This window comes from Colossoma macropomum, unplaced genomic scaffold, assembly GCF_904425465.1.
Source record: "Colossoma macropomum unplaced genomic scaffold, Colossoma_macropomum, whole genome shotgun sequence".
Classification (NCBI taxonomy): domain Eukaryota; kingdom Metazoa; phylum Chordata; class Actinopteri; order Characiformes; family Serrasalmidae; genus Colossoma; species Colossoma macropomum.
In genome coordinates, this window is record NW_023494786.1 from 20,525,904 (window position 1) to 20,553,697 (window position 27,794).

The window sequence follows — 27,794 nt, forward strand, 5'->3', positions numbered from 1 at the left end:
GATGTACAGTATGTCCAACAAATAAAAACTGAGGCCATACTAAGAACCTCAGGGCAATATCAGGGGCATTTATCATGTATTCATTTATTTATTATCAAATTCATGCAAATATATGCATTTATGCATTCAATCCATGCATGTAAATGAAACCACTTTGGGTGGAAGATACCCCTTTGAAGCAGATCTAAGGCCAGCTCTTCCAAGCTCCACCATATTCATTGCATCATGTATGAAAATGACCCAATTAAAATGCAATCTAAGATTTTTTAAAACCTTTTTTGTGTGTGCCTTCACAGAAACTCACCCATAAAGTTGAGGTAGCCCTCTCCTCCTAGGCCGTGGGTAAGCAGCCGGATCATCTTGTGCAGCTGGATGCCCCGATCAATGATTGGGTTCATGGGAATTAGGGTGCTCATGTTGGTGTACATCTCCTTATCCATCAGCCAGAAGGCCAGGCTCTTGTCTCCCACCAGAGCCTGTCAGAAAGTCGCAGGATTATGAGAAATGAACACATACGGTACATTAGTTGTGTGAGTAATGATTATTGAACCGGCTTATGGATGTCAGCTGTCACTGAAGGTAGGCCTATACTATGGGTAAGCATCTACGGTATGCACTGAACCTGTTGTCAGGCTAACCACAGTCACACGGAGTTAGATAAGATCATGACATGGATTAGATTGTGTAGAAACACCTAAGGACATGAAAAGATGATCTCAGAACAAGCCACATTCTCAAAGCGATGCAGTGTATCACTTCATGTTTTGCTGCAGCTGTGGAATTATAAGAAAAATATCTACTGCATTTTGGCAGCACTAATGCTATAAATACAGTGCTTTAGAGGAATATTTCAGTCAAAAATAATAATAAAAAAAAATAAGAAAAATTTAATTAAAGTGAATGAGCACCAGTTGCATTACGCAAATCGAGTCATGCTAATATGTGGCTACTACCTTACAATGCTTGTCTGCAGAAAACATTTATTTACCAGAACATTTCACAGAAGCTTCAATAACAAAATACAATATCCAACTTTCAACATCCACCATTTGCCTTTTTAACAGCTTTGATTCTTTTCGGAGACTTGCTTTCAGTTTTTCAAAGAAACCTGTAAGGATGTTTTTCCACACCTGCAAAGTTCAGTCTTAGAAGTTGGTTGCATTTTCTGCTTCTCACAATCCAAGTAATACAATTATAAATGAGGCTCATTAGTCCATTACACCTTACTCAGCATCTCAGACATCTATTTTTTATGTTCTAGAGAAAATTTTCTTCTTTTTTGTTCCTTTTCTTTTCTCAGTAACAGCTTCTTGACAGCTACACATCCTTTCAGACCCTTTGCCTTGAGTTATCTTCTCATAATGTAAGGATGGACAGAAACACATGCATTTTTTCAAATCTGAAGCAAGTTTTGGTGGTATAACAGGTCTCACATGGTTGTTAGGAGTCCCATTTTCTCTCTATTGTTTAATCATTTTTTGAACTCTAGTTTTGAAAATCTGTTTTGTCACTTATTTTCCTTTAAAATTCCTCTTTCTTGTGCAAGTGGATTATACCTAATCACCTTAGAAATATCTCCTTTTGTCAGTTGAGAACAGCTACAACAGTAATTCATTGGTTTAAAACTGGAGGGATGGAAGTGTTAAAGAGGCGGCAGAGTTTACAGTAGAGTGGACTAATTAAATATTGGTGGATTTGATATTACACTTCATTTTGGAGACTTTGATGTAATTTTCTGTTAAATATATGTTTTCTGCCTTTTTTTTCCTTGTCATCACTTGTACTTAAAGGCTCTTTTGAATAGATCTAAAAAAAGTCTCTGACTTTTGCTCTGACAAAATGAGGTACTAAATTCATTTATGCATAGCAGGTATTTACTCTTACTTCTACAGGTAAACAGAGCAGCACGTATGTGAACAGCGACATGTGCGTCATTGCTCCAGCTTGTTGCTGATTAAATTAAGGGTGTTATAGCTCCAGGAACTGATCTTTAGCACATTCCCACAACAAGTGCAGCTGACACCTGTGTGTATGCTATCAGGGGCGTACTGCCAGTTGTTCACACTGACTGTCATACTCATTTGCAAATTTACATGTGCTACGACCGTTTTCCCTACATGTCCCTTGTTAATAATGACACTGCTACAGCTACAGTTGAAACATATTCTATGCTGAGACCTTAAAAGTAATATGCAATAAAAATATCACAGCCGCATTCAGCATAATGTATTCAAATGCAAACTTTATAGCAGTGGCACTTCAGTAAAAACACTGACTATGAAGCAAAGGTATGTCCAAAGACTTGAGGGTGCGCTCTTCCTAAATGGCTATTGGCATGAACGTACGGTTCTACGAAAAATCTTCACATTCACACACTCTGACAGCCCTGGCATGCACTATTCAATATAAAGCTCCAAAATGCATCATTTAGAGCTTTGCCATAGTAGAACCACTTTTGGTTCGATGAAGAAACTTTCAGTGGATGGTTCTACAGAGAGGCGTGTTTGTAAATGAGATGTGGGTGTGAAGAACATTTTTAACTTTCTTAAATTTTAAAGAACCTCTACATAATGTAAAGGCTCCAATTAAATGCACGTCCAAGCCAAGAACAACTTTTCCCATTAATTACCTAAACTGTGGTGGCCTGCCATAGACTAATTTAACCCGCCACAGTTTCATAATGAACCGAAAGCATCTTTGCACTTCTCATAATAACATTAACAACGTTGTGCTCTGCCCCATTGCTTCTGCAAAGCTTCTGTCACTACCATTCAGCCCCTCCTCCCCTCCTCGGCTGTACACGCGTATGCGCACACACACGCACCGGACTGTCTTGTCACCTGGCTGCATCCGAGACACGAGGCATTTGAGGACACAGTATTGTTTAATTTGAGGTAAGTAATGTTAACTTTATCCACTAGTCCAAACACAATCTTATTATTATCAATGTAAGATAGCAAACAGATAATGTCAATGCAGAAGTGATCATTGAAAATTAACATTAATCTTCAGCTTAGTTAGGGGACATTAAAGTCAATCTCTGTTTTAAAGCAGCACTGAAGCTAAGTTGACATCAATGTTGCTAACACTGGTAGCATATATTCATACTTTAAAATATGACTGCATGCTCTGGGCGAAGTGGAAAAAAGTGTCCTTGCAATCAGCACACAGTTCAAAAGCCAGTGTTCATGATGGTATAGGGGTGCATTAGTGCACATGGCATTGGGTGATGTACACATCTGTGAAGGCACCATTAATGCTCAACGATATATACGTTTTGGAAACATATGCTGCCATCCAGACAACGTCTTTTTCAGGGAAGGCCTTGATTATTTCAGCAATGCCAAACCACATTCTGCATGTATTTTAACAGCATGGCTCCGTATTAAAAGAGTCTGGGTGCTAAACTGGCCTGCCTGCAGTCCAGACCTGTCACCACTGATAACATTTGGAGGGTTACGAAATGAAAAATTTCGGCTGTTGAGCAGCCGATATCCAATATCAAACAAGAATGGGAAAACTTTTCACTTTCAAAACTACAGCAGTGTCTCCTCAGTTCACTAAAGCTTACAGAGTGTTGTTAAAAGAAGAGGTGATGAAACACAGTGGTAGTTACGCCCCCAGGCTATTTGTAATGTTAACTAATCAAATTGAAGTTACCTCTACTGTTTTTAGCTTAAAGTTTGCACTATGTATGCTATGTATGATCTAGTCATTTTTTTGTTTTGCCCATTTGTGAACTGTTAAACTCCTTTACCATGTTTTGGTGTGATCTTTTTGCTGCATCATCACCATTCATACCCATATAACAAGTGTGTTTATGATTAAATTACTAAAGCACAAAATTGTTTAGAGCACAAAGTTCTTCATAGATCTAACCTTTCAATTTTGCTCTCAAAGTGCAGCAGATTGGTGCGTTTAACTTTAAAATATACACTGACTATTGCACAATAGTGTAAGCGATGATATGAGTGTTAAGGCGGTAAAAATAACACGAAAACTTAAAGGCATTTTCACGACACATGACAATCACAATATCACAATATTCCACTTTTGGAGGCCTGCAAACAAGTTAACAAGCAGAATGGACAAATGCACCAGCAAAACAAGGAACTATGAACTATGATCGACTGCATCTGGGGCAAGTGATAAAGACTACAAACAACTATAACAACTAAGTCAGCATTTGTTAAAAAAAAATCAGTTGTTAAAAATAAATGAGTAAAACTGATAGTGGCATTAGACTGACAGTATGTGCAGTTTAAGCAGTTACTATACACTGGTTATTCTTGTTTACAGCTCCTCTATAACTGGTTTAAATCTTTTGTGATACATGCAGTTGTTTAGTATTGTACGACTGCTGATGATATAAAGATATACTTTAACAATCGCATTAATGATTACAAATCATACTATTGTCCACATTACATGAGTGTTGTCATTTTCCTATGATGGTGGTTCTAGAAGAATTGGTATAATTGGGTCTTTGGGCTATGTGTGAGCACCTCTACCAGTCTTTCATGCAAATTCAACAACTGGTTCTGTTGCTACCGCAGGACCCCACAGACCCTATGGCGAAGAAGATGATGATGATGATGATGAAGGAAAAGAAGGAGAAGAGTTTGTTTTAGCTGTGGGGCTGGAATTGTACAAACAAGGTGGATGTGTTCATTTCTAATTTCCCCCTCTCCCCAAGAGTCCCTCAACCTGCGGTGACATCAATTTCCATCCCAAATGATGCATTGATTACATTTGCTCCTCTCTGCCCTGTGTGTAGAATGGGGGTTTGAGGTTGCAGTACCTGGTCGTGGCTCTCTGCATACGCAATGCAGTTCTCTCCGTATCGCCTGTTGGTCAGCGTATGCACGATATTCCCCATGTTCCAGTCCTCATCCTTGAATTCCTTCAGGATCTGAGGAAACACATGGAGGAATAAACATGTTGATTGTTTTTTAAGGAGGGAAAGAAAGAAAGAAAGAAAGAAAGAAAGAAAGAAAGAAAAAGAATAAATGAATAACAGAAAGAAAGAAACAAGAGGATAGAAAGTCACAAAGAAGGAAAGAGAAAAAAAACAAATGAAAAGAGGAAACAATCAAACTAACAGAAAGAAAGAAGAGCACAGAAAAAGTCACAAAGAAAAGAATGAGAAAGAAAAGAACGATGAAAGAAAAAAAAAATCACCATAAATAAAAAAAAGCAAACAAAGAAACAGTCACATTAACACAAAGGAAGAAAGAACGAAAGAAAGAAAGAATAAAAGAAAGAAATACGAAGATAAAAAGTCACAAAGAAAGAAAAAAAAATCTCCATAAATGAAAAAGGAGACAAAGAAACAATCAAATTAACACAAAGAAAGAAAGAAAGAAAGAAAGAAAGAAAGAAAGAAAGAAGGATAAGAGTGAAAGACAAAGCCACAAAGAAAGAAAGGCAGAATGAAAAAGAAGGAAATCCCAGAATAAAGGAAAAATAGAAAGAAGAAATTACAGAAAGAAGGAAAGGAAAAAAAAGAGGAAGAAGTCAGTATATTGGATTCTGACTGATGCCAGTTCTGCACTGCTTTGTAAAAGCGTGTGTCTTATCCTTTCTTTCCATTCACTCCATCTGCTCAGTTCTCAGATATAAATGCACACGCAGGCACGTGGCTGTATCTTTGCTTTCAGCAGAGCTGGCTTTCATCTCTCACTGCCTGCCTGCTGGATAGTCCTGCTGCAGCTCGGCTAACTGATAATGCATCTCAAGGTCAGGATTACAGTGGAGAAGAGATGGGAAAGTAATAAAATCTCTAGAAATGATGAATGATCACTACTGTCTTACTGAACAGCAATACACTGCCTGACAAGAGTCTGCAAACTGCAAAACAACTACAAAACTGCCTATTAGCTACATTTGTGCCAATACTACTGACTACAGCTGAAAGGAACACTGTTACACTATATCCATACTACCAGGATGCAATTCCCTCCTTCACTGGAATCTGCCTTTCCCTTTCTGACACATTTCATCTCAAAAGTATGATATTTACCCTGAACAAATAACATGACCAGCCAGGTGTGACTTACATACTACACACAGATCTTGGACTGCAGTTTCCTCTGCACACCTGGAGCCTTGATTCCACAGTGTCTACAGATTCAAAGTGTCACAGCTGAGCTCATGAAGAGATCCTCCCTGATACAATGGTTCCCTTGGAAATACACCTTTATATGAAAGGAAAATGTGATATGTTTTGACTTTAAGCTACACGTCATTAGTATACTGCACAGCTAAGGCTATCCTGTATCAGAGACACTCAAGGCATATTTCAATGCACTGGTTTCAACTATATTAAGTCATTTAAATTCAATCCTTCATTAAGGCTACTTTATTTTGCTCTGTTTATACCACTGTCATAGAGGGCACATAAAGAGGTATTTTCCACAACTCACAGCAGAAGCACAACATAAATGTCAGCAGTGTGGAACTATTTTAAAGTGGAAAACGAAAATAGCCAAGCAAGGCACACAAAGGAGTCGCACGTCTAAGAGAAAGTTGCACATCCCATTTACAAAAATGGGGTCCTTATAGCACCATCAGCTGTAACGTTCCTTAGGGAACCAATCGTGGTTGGCATTGCTCCAAAGAGGCACTTTTATGCCACTTTTATTATTTGTAATAACCTTTTACTGATTTTTTGTAGTCAACATGCAATCAACATTCTCTGCCCATGGCACAAAAGAAGAAGGATCGGAGGGGAGGCTAAAAATATGTAAGTAAACAAGAAAAAAACTAGACAGTATATAAAAGTATTCAACATAAGCAGAATGTCAGTGATTACAGAGCCTTAACATAGTAAATGGCATCAGTCCAAAAACGAATAGTTGCTGCACTGGCATTATAGAATCTGGCTGTCGCTCGCTCCAGTATTAGAATGTCCAGCAAATATCCACATCAGAACTGAGATGAAGAAAGGTTAGTTTCAAACCAAATTTTCAAGACTGATTTCTTGGCTGTAGTTATGGCTGTCATAATAACTTATTTTGTTGTACACTAAATATCAAATTAGAGTCATCAAGAAGCATAAGTAAAGTTGGGGACAAAGGAATGTTGACAGATAAACAGCCAGACAAGATTCGTGTGACATACAGCCTTCACAATTAAACATGACCAAAACATATGAACATAATCTCCAACTAAACCTGACATCTCTTACAATTTTAAGCTATTCGAAAGCTTCATCAAAAAAGCACAGCAGGGACTGATGTAAATCCTGTAAGCTAATTCAAAGTAAATTAACTCAGGAGACAAATCTTTGAAAGACGCAAAAACGTTACGCCACACCACAGTCCAATTTGGGCAAATATTGAATGTGTGCAAGTCTCTGTTTCAGACCTCTACTGCACTGGCACTTTTATTTTGAAAGGAATGGCAAAAATGAAACTTTACGCAGTTTCTCCTTAACTTCAAATGCAGTTGTTTGGTGTCCAAAGGTTTTTTTTTTTTCATAACAGAAGTAGTACAACTTAAACAAGTACTAGAACTCCACAGACTTGTACTACTTTTGTAGCTACAGTTATCTTACAGATCCAGTGCAAAAATAAAGCAAGAAGCAAGCTTTGGACAACGTTCACGTCTTGGCTGATCCACTATGCTTGGGGTAAGGGGGACATCAGATAAATTAGATACTTTCGCTTACTATTGTGTCAAAAGAGTAAATGAGAGGGACAAATATTTTCATACTCCCAACATCACCCCCTCAACCCCTCACACCTGGACCCCCATCCATAGTGTGCTGACTGACAGGAGTCCAGCAGCCCGTCATGCTGAAAGCACCAATGTGTTCACTGTGACTGGACTGGACAGGTGAGTGACACTCAGGGAAACCTTTTTATTACCTCACAGCTGCACAATCGATAGAGTAAAGATAGAGAAACAGATAGCAGGTGAACTGCAAACAATCACTACAGACTCAGCAAAGAGGCCAACTAAGGCCTTCAATCTTGTGTGTGACAGTCCCCCAGGGTGCATTCAGAGGGGCACAAAGAGTCCTGCACATGCTGAGTGGCCATTTTACAAATACGACTTGTTTTAAAATACGACCATGTCACTCTCAGGTGACAAAACTGCCTGGATTTACAGGAAACGAAAATAAGAAACTGTTCTCAGCCGGCCATTTGTAAACAGAAACGAGCATGTTCTTTTTCTACACACACTAGCAGTTTCAGATGGTCTTAGAGGGATTGTTGGTGAAAAATCAAATTACACAGTTTTCCCCCTTACCTGAAATGTAGTCGATCAGCCAAGACATGTTTGGTGTCAGAAGTTTGTTTTCAAAGTTTTGTACTTGATCTGAGGCTAATATAGTTCAAAAGAAAATCACAGCCAACTGTTAGCATTGTGCAAACTGCAGGCCTGAATCATACAGTTCCCTTAAACCATTTTGAGTTATTAAATAATCAAAATAGACTTGTTTATGTGGTTTCTGACATTGTATGACATACTGTTATCTATAAAATGGGACAAATGGCTAAAGAATAGCAACAGCCAGTGTCAATTTTGTACATAACAGTAAGAAATACAGTGTCAGAAACCACATATGTAGTCTCAAGTAGGCTTGCCTAACAACAAAAGTAACAACAAGTTAGGAACACAAAGCAACTATGTGATGATCTGACGATTTTTAGTACACACAACCTGCGGTAATGATGAGAACAAGCATTACTTGTATCCCTTAGCCTCATAGCTTCAGTGCAAAATAAAATAAGCAAATTTTGGACACCAGTGCTATCTCGGCTGATTTGGGGTAAAGAGGGAAATTATGCAAAATTGATTTATTTTTGCCAAACTATTGCTTTATCAGATTAAACTCTAGTAAGAAGAAGCAACCACAGTTTTACTCTCAGGGTGTGAAGAGGAATAAGCCATCCATATCTGCTTATATCCGTTCCTCTTTCCGGTTTATCTTCACACCCTTACACACACACACATACACACACACACACACACACACACACACACACACACACACAGATACACACACACACACACACACACACACACACACAGACTGCCCTGTGAATGCATGTTCCATCCACAGCTCTGTCTGCTCTTAAAATCATGTAGCATAAATTGCTCATCCCCAACTTCCTATCTCTACCATTAAACGCAGGATGAACCTTTAGCCCACTCTAACTCTGCTAGCCCAAGGCTGTTCTACAATCAAAACACTGCAGTGTGTTTCGCCACTTCTGCATGTGCCCACTGAGTGCCCAATCGAGTTTTAGTTTGTTACATTAGTGGCAGCTCGACAAGATGCAGCTGCTCGCTTTGCATATCTTCGAGGAAGCAAGTTCTAGCCTTCATTCTCCAAGCTTGGTACCATCAAGTGATGGAGGAGACCTAACCACCAGATGGAAACTGACTTTTAGTGGCAGCAATGTTGCAGGGCAACTAATCACTTTAGTGGCAGCAACGTTGCAGTGTGGCTAATCACGTTTAGCGGCAACAATGATGTACTGCATCTAATCACTTTTCTTAGCGGCAATAACGTTGTAATGTATCTAATCACTTTTAGAGGTAGCGATGTTGCAATGGAACTAATTACTTTTAGCATTAGTGATGCTGTAATGTAACTAATCATGTTTAGCACCAGAAAAGTTATAATGGGTCTTATTCCTTTTAGCAGCAGTAAAGTTGTAATGTAACTAATCATTTTTTTGCAGCATTGAAGTTGTAATGTAACTAAGTACTTTTAGCGGCAGTAAAATTGTAATGTGACTAATTACTTTTTGCAGCAGTAAAGTTGTAACTAATTACTTTAGTGGCAGTAAAATTGTAATGTGACTAATTACTTTTTGCAGCAGTAAAGTTGTAATGGAACTAATTACTTTTAGTGGCAGTAAAATTGTAATAGAATGAATTACTCTTAGCAGTGGTAAAGTTGTGATGTGTGTAATCACTTTAAGCGGCAGTAGTTTTTCATGCTTATAATCCTTCTTTATTGACATAAGGTAAATACTGTACTTTACACTGATATAATACATACTATAATTTCTATGATCAAGGTCACCTTTACCTAAGAGCATCTGAATAACAGCAGTACTGAGCCCTGGAGAAAAAAAAAATGACTCCATCATTTCATACACATTAACTAAAAACACAATCAGCGGACCCTAATGCCATAATCGATTAGATGGTCTTTAGACCAAAATCAAAAGGTAATTTGTATATTTAGGTGGGCAACAGAACAAAGTGATGCCCTTTCTTTGCTTCTTGTCCTTGGCGGTACACCTCACTTCACTCCCTGACTCTAATTGTTTCCATTACATTTCAATCTGCTGGAGCTGCGGGGAAGGGCGCTTGGTAAATTAGAGGGCTTTTGTTACATTATCCATTAGAAGCGACAGCATTTTGGAGTAGTAATCAGATACAATCAGGCCAAACTTGTGTAGCATGCCTTATCTGCTTCTCCTATTAGGACATCTTCATTTCTCGCAGGCTACGAGATGAACAAGCATCGTCTTGGCAGGGACAGAAGCCTGATTAAATCAGGCAGGTTAGGGGGCAGTGGAGGCTGAGGCAGTACATTTGTGTATCACCTGCACCCCCACTCCCCAACACCCCCCCATCCCCCATCTCTCTTGCTGTGTGTCTCATTTAAAGGACAGATCGCAAAAGTTTGGGCACCCCTGGTCAAATGATACGTTTTTTTTGTTTTTTTTCAAAAGTGAAAATAAGTTAACACAACCACTACAGAGAACACACTTCTGCACCATTTAACACACAATTGTGCAAAACCTATGGCATAATTTAAAATGTATGTTCTATTTTTTTCCAATATGTTAAACTCAGCAAAGAAACATTAACTGGCACTAAAATTTGCGGAAAAAAAATTTAAGTTTGCTCCCTGTAGAGGATGTCCTGACTTATTTTTACTCAGAACATCAACAAAAAATGTAATATGAACAGTGGTGTTTAGACTTTTGTAGATGACTGTATGTGTATTACATGTAGACTAACAGGGACTGATGTATTCACAAAATGATAACAAATAAAATGTGTAGAACCAGAATATATATTGTACAGTGACAGACCTTCACTGCCAAACATGATACCTTAGCAAGTGAAAAAATCTTTAATCTAGTCAATACATCTTTTACTCCTGTTTTTAAAGTTGTTGTAAGAATACCATAAAATTACAGATGTTTTCAGCTTGTTTTAAGTTACGTTGTGTAGAGAAATTATTTTCCTCTATCTGCAGATAATTTTGCTTATTTCAAGAAATAATGCTTAAAATAAGCAAAATCGTCTGCCAATAGAAAAAGACATCTTCACTAGATAAAAACTTAAAACAAGTAAACAATATCTAAACAATATTCTTACAATAGTCTTGAAATAAGAAATATTAGATATGTTGATTAGATTTAAGATGTTTTGGCTTCGAAGCTTTCTTTTGTTTGCAGTGTAATATTAGGCTATTTTAATAAGTTAACATTTGTACTTGAAACATTATTTCCATGAGGAGCAAGATTTTTAAATAATAGACCAAAGAATAAGCACAGACAGATTCAGACCAGACAGTTTAGTTAAAAAACTTCCAAATCAACAGTACTGTGCAAAAGTCTGCATAAAGTGTGTATTTGTTAAAAAAAACAATTAGAATAAATAAATAAACACTGCATTGTGTGTATGATTGTGTTTACAGTTACCATCCAATACCTGCTTTAGCTGATCAATTCTTCATTAAATTAAATCATGTGTGCTGCTGATGGAATTTAATAAATCTATACACTAGCTGGAGTGCAGCGAGAAGTCAGAAAGTCAACTGTTTTTAAGGTAAGGTAAAATCTTCTTATATTTTACTGTATTTACGTTTATTTGTATTTATTTTAAATGCTACATAGTGCTTTTTAAAGACTATTTAAAAGTGAATGTAAGTTAAACTTGTGATGCATGACTTCAGATTTTCTGGAGTCAACTCCAACTCTCGACCCCTACTGCTGGAATCAATAGAACTGAATTTCCGACTCCACTTAATTTTAACTGAGACAGTGCCAGAGGCAGTGATAAGGGAAATTATATTGTATTATATTATACTGATATTGAAGTGTCCTAAAAGTAGTTTATCCATTTTTTGCGCATAGCTACAGATTATAGTGATATGATGAAAATCATATGTGTAAATCATACCACATAATAACAGGTAACTTGGCAAATGATTATAGCTAATTAATGTTTCAACACATCTTATCATGAAAATTCATACAGCTTCACACATTTCACATGATTAGGCTGCCAAAAGGGGTTAAGTTCTCATGGGAAACTCAGTGATGTACTGAGAAAATCATCACTGTAGTCACAATTATATGAAAATATACTGTTATCAGATTTAAGTAAATCAGATTTAAAGTTTTAATTTCAGAGCAGTTGAATGTTATATTGTTCCTCTTTTCACAAGGCTGAAGTTGGCTAATTCTCCAGTTTCTTATTTGACTTTTCTGTTCCACCTTAAACGATGGAGCCGTTACCTTAAATGCAGCACAATTTAAATTGAAATTGAAATTTTTGATAACAAGCTGGCAAAAAAGAAAGCAACTTCAGCTTCATGCTATTTTCCACAACATTCTATGAAAAATACTGTCTACTACTGGTTTTTGTTTTTGTTCATTGTACCATTTTTAATCCTGAGTTAGGGTGCAGTGTGGTGCAGGGTACAGACAGACATAACAAAACATTTTTGTCTGGTGAGCAGCGCTGACATACAATTAAGCTGGTAAATTAATTCACGCTACTCAAACTAAACACATACTTCTGCCTATTACGAGAAAACATGGAGTCGACAGACTCCAAGCGTTCTGACTCTCAGTTGCTGGCCAAAAGTTGACCCTGACTCTCAGACATGCTTTAGTAAAATCTACTCTTTGGGAATTGACTCCCCATCACTGCATCAAACAGTGAAAATGGATATTTGGGGCATCTTTATAATTATATAACAAAAAGTTAATGAAATAAGTGAATATCGTTATATTTAATGTTTTTGTGTTATAGCACCTTCAGGGCTTTTATGTGTTTCACCTTTTTTCTTGATGGATTTCACTTAAAATGTTGGACATCTGAATAGCAAAAACACATTTTTATGTGCTCAAGAACACTCATCACGTGATTATTATTTGTTTTGTTGATTTTCTAAGAGATAATAAGTTAACACATCCTCTAGAGAGAAGAAACCCAAATATCACAACTTTGATTTTTAGTGCACTTTTTTTTGGCAACTATACAGTGTGGTATATTTTTTGCATAGACCACATTTTATGTTTCATTTTTTACCCCAATATGTTAAATTCAGCAAATAGTAATTAAAATGCATTGTGCATTCCAATGTGCAGAAGCGTGTTTTCTGTAGAGGACATGTATTTTTTTTTTTTTTCAATTGGCCAGGCTTGCCCAAACTTTTCCATATGACTGAACAGCTTGGTATCTTGGTATTGGAAAATCTGGAATACTACTGGGTACAGGTAAAACCATAAAAAGGCAACAAATGCTGTATATAATTTACATCTCAAAACCTCAGAGCTCTGTATTGTACACCTTAAGAAGAATAAAAACTCTTTAACCAACACAGTATTCTGTGTCTCAGTGGGCTATCAGAAACTCTGGAATTTACTCGCTCACTTCAGCCAAGTCAGGAGAGAGACAGAGTTTATGATGTGTGAGTTTACTGGGCTTCTACAACTGAACTGGGCAGAAAACCTTCTCAAGCAATGTCAAAACATATACACACACACCACCTCACAAGAGAATAGCCAGTCACACACATACACACATACACAAAAACTGTGGGCATCTGTGTGCACCAGCCCTCAAAGTCTCTCAGTCTCTTTGGTACCACAACACGGAATGAAATCGATAGCAGTGTCGGATGAAAAGGCCTAAATAAATATTGCATGCTGGGCAACATTGTACGAAAAAGCAAATGTAGAAAAAAGAGGAAAAAATGGGGGCTAGCAGCCCAAAACCTATTCCCCAGAGTGATTCAGAGTCAGTCAAGTGGATGCGTCTGTGCATTGAGAGAGCAGCGAGGAGCCGGGCTAGCGGAGCACAGCCGAGGAAGAGGTCATCCGGGATCAAAGAGAGCCGCACTGCTTCGTGGAAGTCCAGGCAAAAAATAAAAAAAAAGCCTTGTACTTCTGGTAGCCTTGGTTAGTAATGCATGCCTTTCCTCCACTGAGAGCCAGAGCTCAGCACTTAGAGATACAGCCAGAGCCTGCGCCACATGAATTACATCAACTACTGCATTCAATTAGAGGGGGTACCAGTTTAGAGTCTGCACGATGTCAGTGAAGAGAAAAAGACTGAGATGCAGTAATCAGTGACATCATCAAAGAGGGATTACAATGAAGCTATAGATGGATGTAAAACACGACAATAAATACTATTAGTGCGACTCAGATGCAATAAAAAACTTACATTAACTTACGCTTATGTTATGCATGCATCCACGCCCAAATGACTGGGCTTTTTATAAATGCATTATAACTTCTAGGGGATGTTATTTTTACTTATTTATTATTTTATTTATTTTTTGGTTAGAAGGGGGCACAGCAAAAAAAGGTTTTTTTGCAGACGTTTAACAAACAAAATATATAAAACTGAATTGAACCTTTTGTATTTTGAAATGGTATCAAACTTGAAAATCTGTGCATCGTTACTCCTCTAGTGTGAAGACATGTAAACTGTACAGATGGTGCAAAAATTAACATAATATTAACATATAAACACAAGGCACATACTCAGGCACTCCTTATTTATGCTGTATCAAAAAATACATAGTTCTAAGACACCACCTTAGCATATCTATTCAAATTTTGAATCCAGTGACTAAATATTTACATCTGATGGGGAAGATCTGCTTTAGGCACCAGATACTGTGGCTGGTTTTTTGCCATAAGCTATATGAACACTTTTGTTCCCAGTGTTTCTTTCAACTAGCCACCCTTGGAGAGGAGCACCTGGCTAGTGTCCCCCAGGTAATTTGAGTTTGAGATCCATGCATTAAAGGCAATGTGAATCAGAAATCATGGCATTTTTTTTCTTCTACAGTGTGCTGTATATCCAACTAAAACAGTATCAGGGAGGGTCTCTGAGCGAAGTGCACATATGTGCTCGATTACAGGTGGTGATGGTGAGGGGGGTATCATTTATTGGAAGATTATCGGAAAACAAGAATTCTGTCTGATAAAATAATATGATGTAATGAATCACAATGAAAGGATCAGTGACATGAACTAACAAAGAAAATAATTAAAAATTCAGATTTCAGGTCGATATTAAAAGCTCAAGAATTGACAACTTGAGCCCTGATCACTGTTATGTACCAAGAATGCTTGAATGTTTCTTAGAAGCGCTGTTTAATAACCAACTCCTCAAAAAGACTGCAGAAATATACTTATATGGCTGGGAAAAGAGATAAAAAAGAGATTATATATGGTAAGAGATGAAAATTGGTACACATCAGTATGGCTCTTCACCTTTGGAGGAGTCCGTTTGTAAACCTCAGCAAAACTGCCAAGAAAGAGACCCTTCTAAGAGAGAAAAATCATGCAATATGGAAAGCCAGCACACGGCCATACGGTAGGCGTGGACTCCGCAAGTGATGCCTTATTGAGGACAGCGAGGCGCAGAGTTAGAAATTCCAAGTCGTTCACAAACTTACATCAAGATGACAAGAGCAGCGTGCTAACGTACTGATCTAAATGACAGGCCAAATGCCTGGGTGCCCTTGAAGTACAGCAGCACAATAGAAGCCCATCATTTCACGCCAAGAGCACAAAACTCTTTTAGGGTTTTCATTTGGACGGCACAGATTTTTCTAATTACCAGTCTCCACAAAGACGCCTTTCAGCGAACAAGAAAAGAAATGCCAAAAAACGTGACATGGCTGTTAATTGAGTGGTTTTTTGAGTTATTTAAGAAACCATGATCGAATTCTCTTCTTCAGAAAAGGGAAAAAGGGGACATCCAAGTAATTTCCTATCAGTGTCAGACACCAACACTCAGATAATTGGTAATGCCGTACTTAGCTAAACTCAAGGAATTGTCACAGGCAGTGACTGATAAAAGTGATACTGGAGACATTGCTGAAAAAAATATTTGCAGTTTAATTGAGAATTGAACGAGGAAAAAAAATATCACGCAACTGCCAGACCCAACCTAATTGTTAAGAAATTGATGTTCTCTAATCAAGAGTAAAATATTCAGAGATATGAAAAAACAAATCTACAAATGCAAATTCATGTCAGTGGTCAGGCAAGTTGTGCTTAATATGCATGGGAAAAAAGTGCCTAAAACTAAATCAATTCACTAAAGACACAGCAATTAATCAGAGATTAAAGAAAGACATGACATACATTTAATGAGTCACATCAAAACAGTAAATAAATGAGTGACTAAATAAGAGAAATAATTGGGAGTTGTATTCAAACCTATCCAAAAATAAAACAGATGTGTCTAGTTTGTCCCCCCGAGAGAAAAAACAGAGCCAGTATGCTTCGGAATCGTAACCAGGACAAACATTTGATAAATGAGACACTTAGTGTGACAAGACTTGAACAACCCAGAGCTGACTGTGCTATCCTGAGGGACCTCACTGAAACGCTGTGTTCGGTGAGAGCCACCTGCAGTGCTGTCAATTACTTTGCCAGGGAATGTAGTCTGATATCAGTTTATTTTGTTGTAATGTTTACTACTTATGTATGCCCTACATTGCATGGCATACTTACTGTATTTGGCAGAAGTGCTCAAATCTGGCCCTCCGATCCCCTAAACTTAGTGTGTTTTCACTGGTTAGTTAACTGAATATGCTGCTGTGTTATCATCTGGCTCACAATTTAATCCTAACCTTACCTAACCTATGCACTGGTGATTCATTCATGCGCTGGCGTTTTATATTAGCTAGTGGAACTGACTACATCAGTAATTAGAGCTTGCTGTGTGCTACTGTGTTGTTATTGTTGGATAGGACCTGAGCAAGTGCACATATTTAAAATGGAATTCAGACTGCAAAGAGCTTATTTCTGCATCTGCTTTATCAGAGAAACAACGAAAGGCAATGCTGAAGTGTGAAGCATACTGACCAGCTGCTCCATTAAGCACACCTTGTTTCTACACTTTGTCCATTTAATCAGCTCTACTTACCATACAGGTGCTCTTTAAAGTTCTACAATTACAGACTGTAGTTCATCTGTTTCCTCCTTTTACCTCATTCTACAATCATCAGGACCCCCACAAGACCACCACAGAGCAGGTATTATCTGGGTGGTGGTTCATTTTCAGCACTGGTAGTGTGTTAGGGGGTTTGTTAGTGGGTGACCGCCACTGAAGGACTAGAGGACGACCAACACAAACTGTGCAGCAACATTTGTTGCCATTGCCTCTAACTTTACATCTACAAAGTAGACCAGCAAGGTAGGTGCCTCTGGTAAAGCGGACAGTGAGTGGACACAGTGTCACTGCAGTGCTGAGAATAATCCACCACCCAAATAACACTTGCTCTGTGGTGGTCCTGACCATTGATGAACAGGGTAAAACAGGGCTAAGAAAGTGTGCGGAGAAACAGATGGACTACAGTCTGTAATTGTAGAACTACAAAGACAACCTATATGGTAAATGGAGCTGATAAAATAGAAAATGAGTGTAGATACAAGGTAGGCACACTTAATGAAGTGGCCAGTCAGTGTATATTCTTATTCGTGTGTTTGCTTGTTTAAAATGTGACAAAAACAACAAAAAACTATACATTTTCCACTGTTCTTCACATATGAAAATAAATGCATGAACAGCATTAAGAAATCATGTTAAATACATGAAAGAGTCTATTAAAAGGCAGAAATAGTCTTTTTTGCCTTGGTATTGAATGTTAAATGAGGGTTGTGAAATTTCAGTAACTAGCCTTCAACTCCTGCAAATTAAGTATCCTTGGCCTGCAATTTTCTCACTTTTGTATTAAGCCACATTATATGCATCAGTTTGATTGCGTTCACATGGCTTGGCCTGCTGAGAGAGATTTATGACAGCTAGCTGATCTGGTTCTAAGAAAAACGCTGAAGGGTTGCTTTTAAATCATTGACTATTATATCACTGAATTAGGGAATGTGCTTTTTAAGTTAATTATTTCATTATTAGGGCACTGAGGAGAGGAGCTTCAGTCAAGAATACCGCTCAACTGGCTAGCATCTCAGTGGTAACAGGGACATCTGCATTTAGATCTATGGGAAAGACATCAGTAAACATGGTTGGAAATTGTGGATGAAAACAAGCGTGTGATTCAAGAAGCGTGATGCTTGTGCATTAGTGTAAAGAAAAACAGAACAGCTGTTCCTCTGGTCACTGAGAATGTCAATGCAGGACGTGATCAGACTGTGTCAGCAAGAACTATATAGAGGGATATTACAGTAGGTGTGAAATGGTCATATGGTCAGATAAGTCATGCTTCACTATATTTTCCACAAGTGGGAGAGTGCATGTGTGGTGTACACCAAGAGAACAACACAGGCCTGAATTCTTGACCTCTACAGCGAGGGGCCCCGTGGCTCTGGTATGCTGTGAGGGGCATTTTGCTGGTATAGCCTGGGTGCCACCTTAGAGGGAAAGATCACTGCAAGACTGTACATTAAAGTTAAAAATCTTTTTTCTTCTCATATAAAGCCAGCTGTTTTAACGTAAACATAATTCCGCATGGAAAACAAAACATGAGCATTTTAGAGTAGAATCAGGAAGAGAGATATTCAGTGTTTCATCACTAACTAACTGAAAAAGTAGCGACTCCTACCTGGATCCACTTGTCAGGAATAGCCATGGCCAGTCTATAGTCAAAGCCACATCCTCCCTCCTGCACAGGCCGACACAGCGTGGGCATACCAGACACATCCTGAAGAAAGACACAAAAGAAAAAACATTAAATATTCTGCCATTTCTGGCCCAGAAATTAATCCCTTCACCTGCTTTGTGTAAGAAGGCCATGGGGGACCTTGATAACTTTTGCAATTTTCCTGAAAAATTACTTTAATTTTGCTTATCCTACTTTTATTTAACCAGACTAGCTGATAAATCTACCTGGTATTTTCCCCAAACTATTAAAGTTTCTGTTTTATCTACTTTAAAATTAGTTATTAGCTATATTTTTCACTGTTTAATGGGAGCCAGGGCAGCAGCGTTTTCAGTTATAAAAGACCCAAATCCAATTCAATGTAGTTCATAAACAAGCATGAGATTGTATCTAGAAAAGTCAGTGTCCACTAATTACAAAAACAGAGAGAACAGTGAGTCAAATGAGTAAGTGCTTTCATTAATCATGGCTTTAGACAGTAAGACAGTGGCACTGAGTACTAATTTAATGTGCTGTGCTCCTTTGACTCTGGAGGTTAATTTCTTCTTTGTGGAGGTAGAAGAAAGTAGCTCTGTTGACAAGACTAGGGTTAGTGAACCGAGAACACAAGTATTGTTGCAACTTGGATGATAGCAGAGTTTTCTGCGTGGAGTAATGAGGAGAAAGAAACACCACTGCAGTGCATTAATGTCTTTTACCACTGAGTTATGAGGTATGAGGATATAAAAAAAAACAGCAAAAGTAATATAAAACTTTACCACATCAGTGCATGGCCATAGGACCTTTAAGTAGTATAGCTAGAGGAACAAACTCCAAGAGGAATGTTCTCTAGAACGTTACCGTGGAGTCCAACCATAATTAAAACACATTAATCTATACACCTTAACCTAACTAATAGTTTGATTTGATTCTGGTTTGATTGGGGTTATATGTAACCCCCTCATTGGGTGATCGCACATTCTCACCACGACAGTGACACCAACATGGAAGTGACATGTTACTGTGTCTAAAACTAGCATTTAATGTTATGTAATATTCTGTAGTGCAGTATCGCAGCCCTCAGCATCATCGGTTTGACAGAGTTCACGATTTCATATCCTGTTTGTGTTTTTGTATATAAACATACTCTCACTACATAACCCAGCATGCACTACTCAAATAAATCATACAGCCATTGGGTAATCTTTCCATGGTGATAAAGACATCCTGACTGCTAGCATAGCCAGTCTGACTTCTGACAAGAACGCTACCTATCTGGCTTTCTTCTGCATTAGCCAGCGAATAGAGACAAATAAATAAATAAATAGATGGATGGATGGACAGATGGATAGATAGATAAATAGGGCACCCTCAAGTATCCGCCTCAAACTCCTTGTAGTTTTTAAGAAGTTTCTCCTACCCTTCAAGATATGCCATCTGAAGGGTTTCCTAATCTTTAAACCCGAAAATCGCATTCCTGCCTCTTTAAAGACATTCTGACTATAATGACATGATAAATCTCACCTCTGCTATAGTGATGCAGCCCTCATACAGTGTGTGAAGAATATGGTTGGCTAGCATTAGGTAGACCAGGGAGTCCTCGTCAACATGGAGACCAAAATATTCTGAGTAGTCGCCTGAAAAACCTGTACCTGAGCATAAGAACATTTAAAGATGAGATTCAGCACACAGTGCTGAGTGTATTTACAAGAAAAAAACAACAATTACAGATTTGAAAACATATTTTGACCCATAAAGTCACTACTATTTCACTTCTCCTGTTTGATAAAAGCTTATTTTCCTGATTGTACTATAGCATATTTTTGCAGTTCTACTGCAAGGTCTTTTAATTACAAATCTATCTAAAATATATATATATATAGACACACACACACACACACACAGAAACTGAAAAAAGTCCAAATAGCCTTTGCTGAACATGCTCTCTAATTAATTTCTTGCTTGAAAGCACTTTGTGTTGAGAGCTTTTTTCCTCCTCTCTAGCCTCTTATATGAAGTTTATGTAACATCCTTTTGCATGATTGGCACAGATTAACAGCAGAATGGGAGTCTACAGCTACATATAAAGAATGTTTCTCTATATGCATTAAAGAATACCGACTTCAGACCTTTGGGTTTTTGTCTGATAAGATTCAAATGGTGCTTCTTTGACATACCAACGCCATGATGATGGTACAGCATGGACGTGATCCCATCGAACCTGAAGCCATCAAAACGGTACTCCTCCATCCACCAACGCAGGTTAGACAAGAGAAAACGCAGTACTTCCCAGCTATGAGGGAAAACAAACACACATACACTTATGCTCTGTTTATAGGCTTACAGTTTGGAAAAAAGTAGACTTTAAAAACTCTTGAAACATCAACCAGTGCTTTCAAGGTCATGGATTTGTATGAGCAACTGCTGAAATGACTCTCAAAATGATTGGCAGTATAAGTCATACAACATTTCCCACTTGAGACCTGCTGAAAAGAGTAGATTACCAGAGTCATAGAGAGCCCACATTTTTGAGACAACTGACACTGTAGTTCCAGATTTCCTGGCACCACAGCAGTGAAATCAATAAAGCTGACGTCACCAAATGCTGCATGTGTGTATTGTATATCAGGGAGTGTGGCCACTGAGTCTATTAGCTAGCCTAGAAGGACTGATACTGTTTTCAAAGCAAATCAAATATTCACATTTAAAAAAAAATAAAAAATAAAAAAATAAAATTAAATAAAAAGATAAAATTAAAATCAGTTTAACTCCACAACAACAGTTGCTGTGATACAGCAAAGACCTGACATGCCGATACTTCAAGACATTTTCACGATACACAACATATGACAATATTTTGTTGTTCTGAGTTTAAGGGGGAAGAAAAAGGTACCAGCAACATTTTGAAAAAGGCTATGAAAAAACTAAGATAATAATGCTTTTCATTCAGTGTTTGTAAAAATAAACTACTTAAGAAGGATCAGGAGCTGAAATGAAACATCTGGTACAAATAGACAAAGAAAGAAACAGACTGACATACAACTAGTTACACTTCTGCAGTCTATGCTGGTACTATATACAGTGTTGTGAAAAAGTATTTGGCCCTCTCCCAATTTCTTCTATTTTTGGCGATTTGTCACTTTTAAATGTCACAGATCATTCAACTATTTTTAATAAAAGATAAAGACAATACGAGTAAATACAAAATGCACTCTTGGTGAAATTTAGGTTCGCTGGCCACTCTTGGGAAGTTCACCACTGTTTCAGGTTTTTCCATTTGTGGATAATGGCTCTCACTGTGGTTCACTGGAGTCCCAGAGCCTTAGCAAAGGCTCTGTAACTATTTTCAGACTGGTAGATTTCAATGACTTTGTTTTGCATCTGTATTTGAATCCCTTTAGAACATGGCATCATGTGCTGCTTTTTGAGATCTTCTAGCCTGCTTCAGACTGCCGAACAGGTTCTATTTAAGTGATGGGTAGATTCAACAGGTCCGGCAGTAATCATGCCTGGGTGTGGCTAGTAAAACTGAACCTAATAGTCAATTGAATTTAGTTAACTAGTTGATTTAATAGCTTAGGGGGCAATTACTTTTTCACACATGGCCAAGCAGGGCTGAACAGCATTTTTCCTTCAAAAAATGACATCATTTAAAAACAGCATTCTGTGTTTACTTGGGTTCTTCGTCTAATATTAAAAGTAGTCGATGATCTGAAACATTCAAGTGCGAGAAAAATGCAAAAACAGAAGAAACTGGGGAAGGGGCAAATACTTTTTAACAGCACTGTAGATTGATGTTCATAGTTTCGCTATATTTGGTCTTAATGTCTTTGTTATGCTACATGTAGTCACTCAGTGTTTCAGAAGTATTGATGATACCCATGATGTACCCAGAAAAGCATTTTATAGCAGCATTTTTTAGGGATGAGTGAATTTTCAAATATTCAAAGAATCATTAAAGTTATCAAAGAGTATATAAGGTAAATGTAATAAAAATTAAATAGTAAATCAAAAATTGAATAGTAAATAGTAAATCAAATATTTATACTATGCATGTTAGCTTATACCTTATACATTCTCATATTGAAGAATCACCAGAGGTCTGAGCTCTCTTATCCACCAGAGGGCAGTGTAGAACCTGCATTTTATGTTTTGGTCATAGTTTCTCATCTGCTTAGGCCAAAGAATGAAGCATGCAAATTCTACTGCAGCTGGCTAAAGGCTACCACACACCAGAAGAGAAGCTACATGCCAAAAGTGACCCCTCTGCATTGGGTTGGATCTTCAGGACCTTCAGAAGCTTTCTACCTATTTGGTCATTTTATCAGAAACACCTATTATATAGACACACTTTGTAGGTTTACAGTTACTGACTGCGGCACATCTAACCTGTCCATCAATGAAAAGGGACCGCCACAGAACACTGTCGGAAAACCATCCTTCTCCACCAGAAGGCAGTGTAGAGCCTGTGTATAATGATTTGGTAACAGTTTCTAAGCTGCCTAGTCCAAAGAGGAAAGCAACAAATTCTACCGCAGCTAGCTAAAGGATACAAGGCTACTGTATACCAGAGAAGCTCCCTGCCGCACCACCAGAGTGTCTCTGCCGCTGAGTAGCAGAGAGTACAAAGCGCAGCTACAGCATATAGGAAGCATCACAGAAAAGTTTTGATTAACAACAAGCTCAGCTTTCCACACTCTACTTCTACAGATCTGAAGGAAAACACTTTTCAACATCATTTAGTGAAATTATGAAGTCTGGTATCAGCAAACTAACACCCCATAAACTTGTTGATTTTCAGTTAAAAGGTATGAGGCACAATACGATGCAACTAGGCTAGTAACTTAGTTGAGGTAACAGACAATCATCATTTAGATTCACTTTAGATTGATACCTTGGTGTAAATTGCGAGTCAGATGTCACCTCCTATGCATATGGACTTAATATTACACAGTAATAGTAAGACTGCTGAGTGGGGTCACTGCATTTGGTGGAATCCACTTGACACATCTGGTATGTGGTAGCTTTCAGCCTGAAAGTCTACCGCACACTGGACCTCAAGTGGGGGTATTATTTGATTTTTTTTAATAATGCTTGTAAATTTGAAAATTTGTGAAAATCATCATACTGACCACTCCCTACAACAATGCAGTACATTTCACTTAATCAAATGTTAACTGTTCTTTGATATTCAGAGCACACTGCAACTTGCACAATGTGGTTACGGACCTTCAATAGCAGAAGAATTCAGGAAAGCTACGCTGGTGCCTGTGACTCCCTCGGTCCAAATAGTCCACATGCAGAAATGAATACTAATTTGTGCTAGCTATAGCAGACTTTCATCAGTCAGCTCACCTCAATCAGATCCCCAGGACATGAAGCTATGAGCATAAATTAAGCACTGAGGTGGAAAAATAGAAAAAAAAAAAGAGAACTCTCATCCTTAAAGTAGCTCCATATCCTGGAGTGTTCAGATGGTATCTGTAGGCACTTGTGACTAGCCACTTTGAGTTGAGAATCCTCCACACCTTCGCTCTCCAGGAGTAATGGCCATGTTGCCATAGAAACTTAGTTAAAATGCAAGTGCCGGGGTCCTCTAGCGTTATGCGCAATGCACACAAAACAAGGTAAAGTATCTCAACCATACAAGGATGGCAAATTAACAGGCCCTTTATGCTACAGCAAGCTTAATGTATTGCACTTGTAAACGCCGGCTGTTTTGTCTCAAAACGCTCTTGTCGACTGTTCATTTTGAAGTCTGACAGTTATGGTCTCAGTTCTGCACACATGCCTTGATTTAGTACTAAAAATACCACTAATCCTGCTCCTCTAAAAGTGTATTCAAAGCAATGTGAGTGCATGAGTGCATGGATGAATTCTCTACGACCCTCCTGCCCATTTCTCTCCTGGAAAAAGTCTACAACAACGACAAGAGGGCCAGCAACCAGAAAATGAGAAAATATGGAAATGAACCGTCTTTTCAATGATCTGACACTTACACCGGAATTTGAGGCTATTCAGCATAACTCATGAACCCCACGTCCCACATGCGGGTCTGCAGAACCGTTGGCAGATGTCTGATAACATTAATACAAAATCAGGTGCCACAACCTTCATTTCGAGTCATGTGATGCATCACCCCAACATATTCAGTTTCCTGCTGAGGTAAGCAGCTACATTCATGTATGCTAAATCGAATATATGGATACAAGTCTCCACTGGGAAGGCACAAATCCCTCCCCCACCTCCACATTTCTCTCTGAACTGTTGTGCTTTTCACAATTGGTTCTGCTTTGGGAGTAGAACGGGTCCGGGACAGATTGCGGTTTTCTCAGCTATGGTGAAACCGCTGATGTAGATATCCCTTGTGCGCTTTTCGCAAATGAAGGTGTGAGCAGCGAGTTTAGCGTTCCCTGGGCATGGGGCCTGAAGTGGCCTGATAAGCGTGTGGCTCAAGCGGTCACTGGCCCATGTGTGATGAATAGATTAGTCTCCGTCTGACACCGTGCACGAGTGCCACAAAGAGCCAGCGCATGCTGCGTCCTCCTGGGAGCAAGGTAATGGCCACCTCGAGCAGCAGAGCTACCGCAAAACCATACCGGTGCATTACGGCCTAAAGCACGGCTATTAATCAATACAGTCAATTACTGCCCAGAGCAAGCGGCCCACTTATGGACTAAGACACGCCGGCATTTGTGAGGCTTTAAATGGAGGATTCGGTCTTTCACTGGGGAAAAAGGGAGTTGAGGTGATGGTTTGTGAAATTAGGTGAAGTAACTGACACTGATTAGGTGATAAAATGATGAATGAGTCTAGGTTCCGCTTTGAAGTTGAGCATCTTCACTGAAATGTGAAAGGATGATAAAATAGTTTTAATCATTTATAAATCTTTCTTTTGCTCCATCACAACCATTTCTTAACACTATGCATCCATAACCACAGGTTTCAATGGTGCAATTGCAAGAGTCTGCATGTGGGCCAACATTTCAGCTCTAGACTCATAACCACATAAGTTACATATTAGTTTCATAGTACTTACTGAATAATACGTCTTGAGATTATAAGTGATTCCTGTAACTCATCTGGTAGAGTATGGTGCTAGTAATGCTAAAGTTATGATTCCTAGGAAGTATACAATCCTGCACAGAAGTCAGAGACTTAATATTCAGTCACAATACCATACAGTTATTCATTCTCAAGTTATATTTGTTAAGAGATAAGATCATCCATTTGCATAAGCAAATAGAAATGGGACTCCTAACAACCATGCAAGACCTGAAAGAGCACCAAAACTGTCAGCTTCAGATAAACAACCTTTCCTCCTGAGAGAGGAGAAAATCAAACTCCACTCTTGCTTGATCTGAAAAAAAATGTTTCTATCCATCCTTCCACTGTGAAAAGACAGCTCAGCACTATGAGTGTGTGTAGCTGTCAAGAAGCCCTTACTGAGAGAAGAAACTAAGAAAAATTGCACATCAAACAAAGAAGCTGGTGTTCTCAAAACAATGGACTACAGAGTCCTGACCCTCAACATTACTGAATGTGTTTGAGATTAAGATCATGAGAAGCAGAAAATGCAACTGACTTCTAACACTGAACTTTGGAGGTGTGGAAAAATATTCCTGCAGATTTCTTTGAAAAACTGAAAGCAAGACCCCCAAAAAGAATGGGAGATTTACTAAAGGGAAGCAGTGGACACATTAAATACTGAAGAAAAGACTTTTTAAACGTTTAGTTTGTTTAGTTGTGTGCTAAATATGTTTTTCTGCAATTATTCTGAGGCAGGGTGGTCTCTGATTTGTATACCATCCCTGTACTGTGAGTCACTTCGGATAAAAGCATCCACTAAATAAATTAGTGTGAATGCAACCTAATATCAAGCTTAAAGTTTTCATTTAGTCTGAGAGCTGCAGGGCAGGCAAGAAAGCTTAAAGAAGAAGCAGTGAGAGGAACCAAGTTATGGGAGTGGAGAAGAATTAGCCAAGTTGTGAAATAAACATACAACCCATGATAGCAACTTACAACATACTGGAGGCAACACCCAGGGAAGAGGCTACAGAGGGATTTGAAGTAAAATAAAACGATTCTGCCTTTAGGAGTTTGGTGACTACTGTGTAAGCAGAAGGAGTCAGCCAATGTAGGTAGAAAAATAAAAGTGTCAAACGGGTTATTTGAAGCCACAGCAAAGTAGAACCACTTTTGATTCATTAAAGAACTTTTCAATGGATGTTTCTTTCTCCAAAAAGGCAAAATAGATCAAAATAATCCAAAGTAATCTTCTATGTTAACTCACCAAAGAAACTTTTTTGGCACCTTTATTTTTAGGATTATACCCATGTTGGCCAGCTCATTCTTCTTATCAGAACTCTCACTCAGCGCTAAATAATAACTTATTTTAAGTAATTATTTTTCTTTAATGCTTGCAACAGAATTACATATAACACACTTTTCTCCTGTGCTCCTATAGAGCAGAAATGATTAAATGGAATCTAGAGAAGTATAAATCATGGCTGTGGCACTTCATACACCACAGGTATCAAAACCTGTTTTACAGCGAGAACATCCGAAACCAAACCCCAAGAGGTGTCTGAAAATTAAGAAGAAGTTTAACACAAGCTCCCTCATTAACAAAGGCCCAGCAGGAGCTCATTTGCATCCCCCGTCCCTGAAGTGGTGACTCCAACCTCGGCTAACCCGTCTCAGCCCAAGCGAGAAATGATTGAAATCCCTGAATCCTCACCATTACAGTCAACCTGCAGATAAGTACAAATAAATTTACCACCTTGACAGGTCATTTCACAAGAGGCGTAACGGCAAAACGACGGCGCCTGACAGGCTGAGGGATGGCGGGCAGCCGGGCCTTGTGGGGAAACGATGACTGAGGCACCTCATTTCACGCGTCTCTCTCATGCCGCCTCCTGTAGCACTGGCAAAGAGTGCTTCCTCGCTCATTCAA

General features: G+C 38.5%; 1 protein-coding gene across 1 annotated transcript in view; it reads right to left on the bottom strand.

Annotated features, from left to right (window-relative positions):
• The window catches only part of gbe1b (glucan (1,4-alpha-), branching enzyme 1b), a 136,433-nt gene that overhangs the window by 59,615 nt on the left and 49,024 nt on the right, over positions 1 to 27,794 (bottom strand). The window contains exons 8-12 of the mRNA XM_036563470.1: positions 21,016 to 21,131; positions 20,363 to 20,490; positions 18,803 to 18,901; positions 4,802 to 4,912; positions 305 to 476 (exon numbers count right to left, since the gene is read on the bottom strand). Coding sequence (XP_036419363.1) covers positions 305 to 476; positions 4,802 to 4,912; positions 18,803 to 18,901; positions 20,363 to 20,490; positions 21,016 to 21,131 — 626 coding nt within the window. The remainder of the gene's footprint in view (positions 1 to 304; positions 477 to 4,801; positions 4,913 to 18,802; positions 18,902 to 20,362; positions 20,491 to 21,015; positions 21,132 to 27,794) is intronic.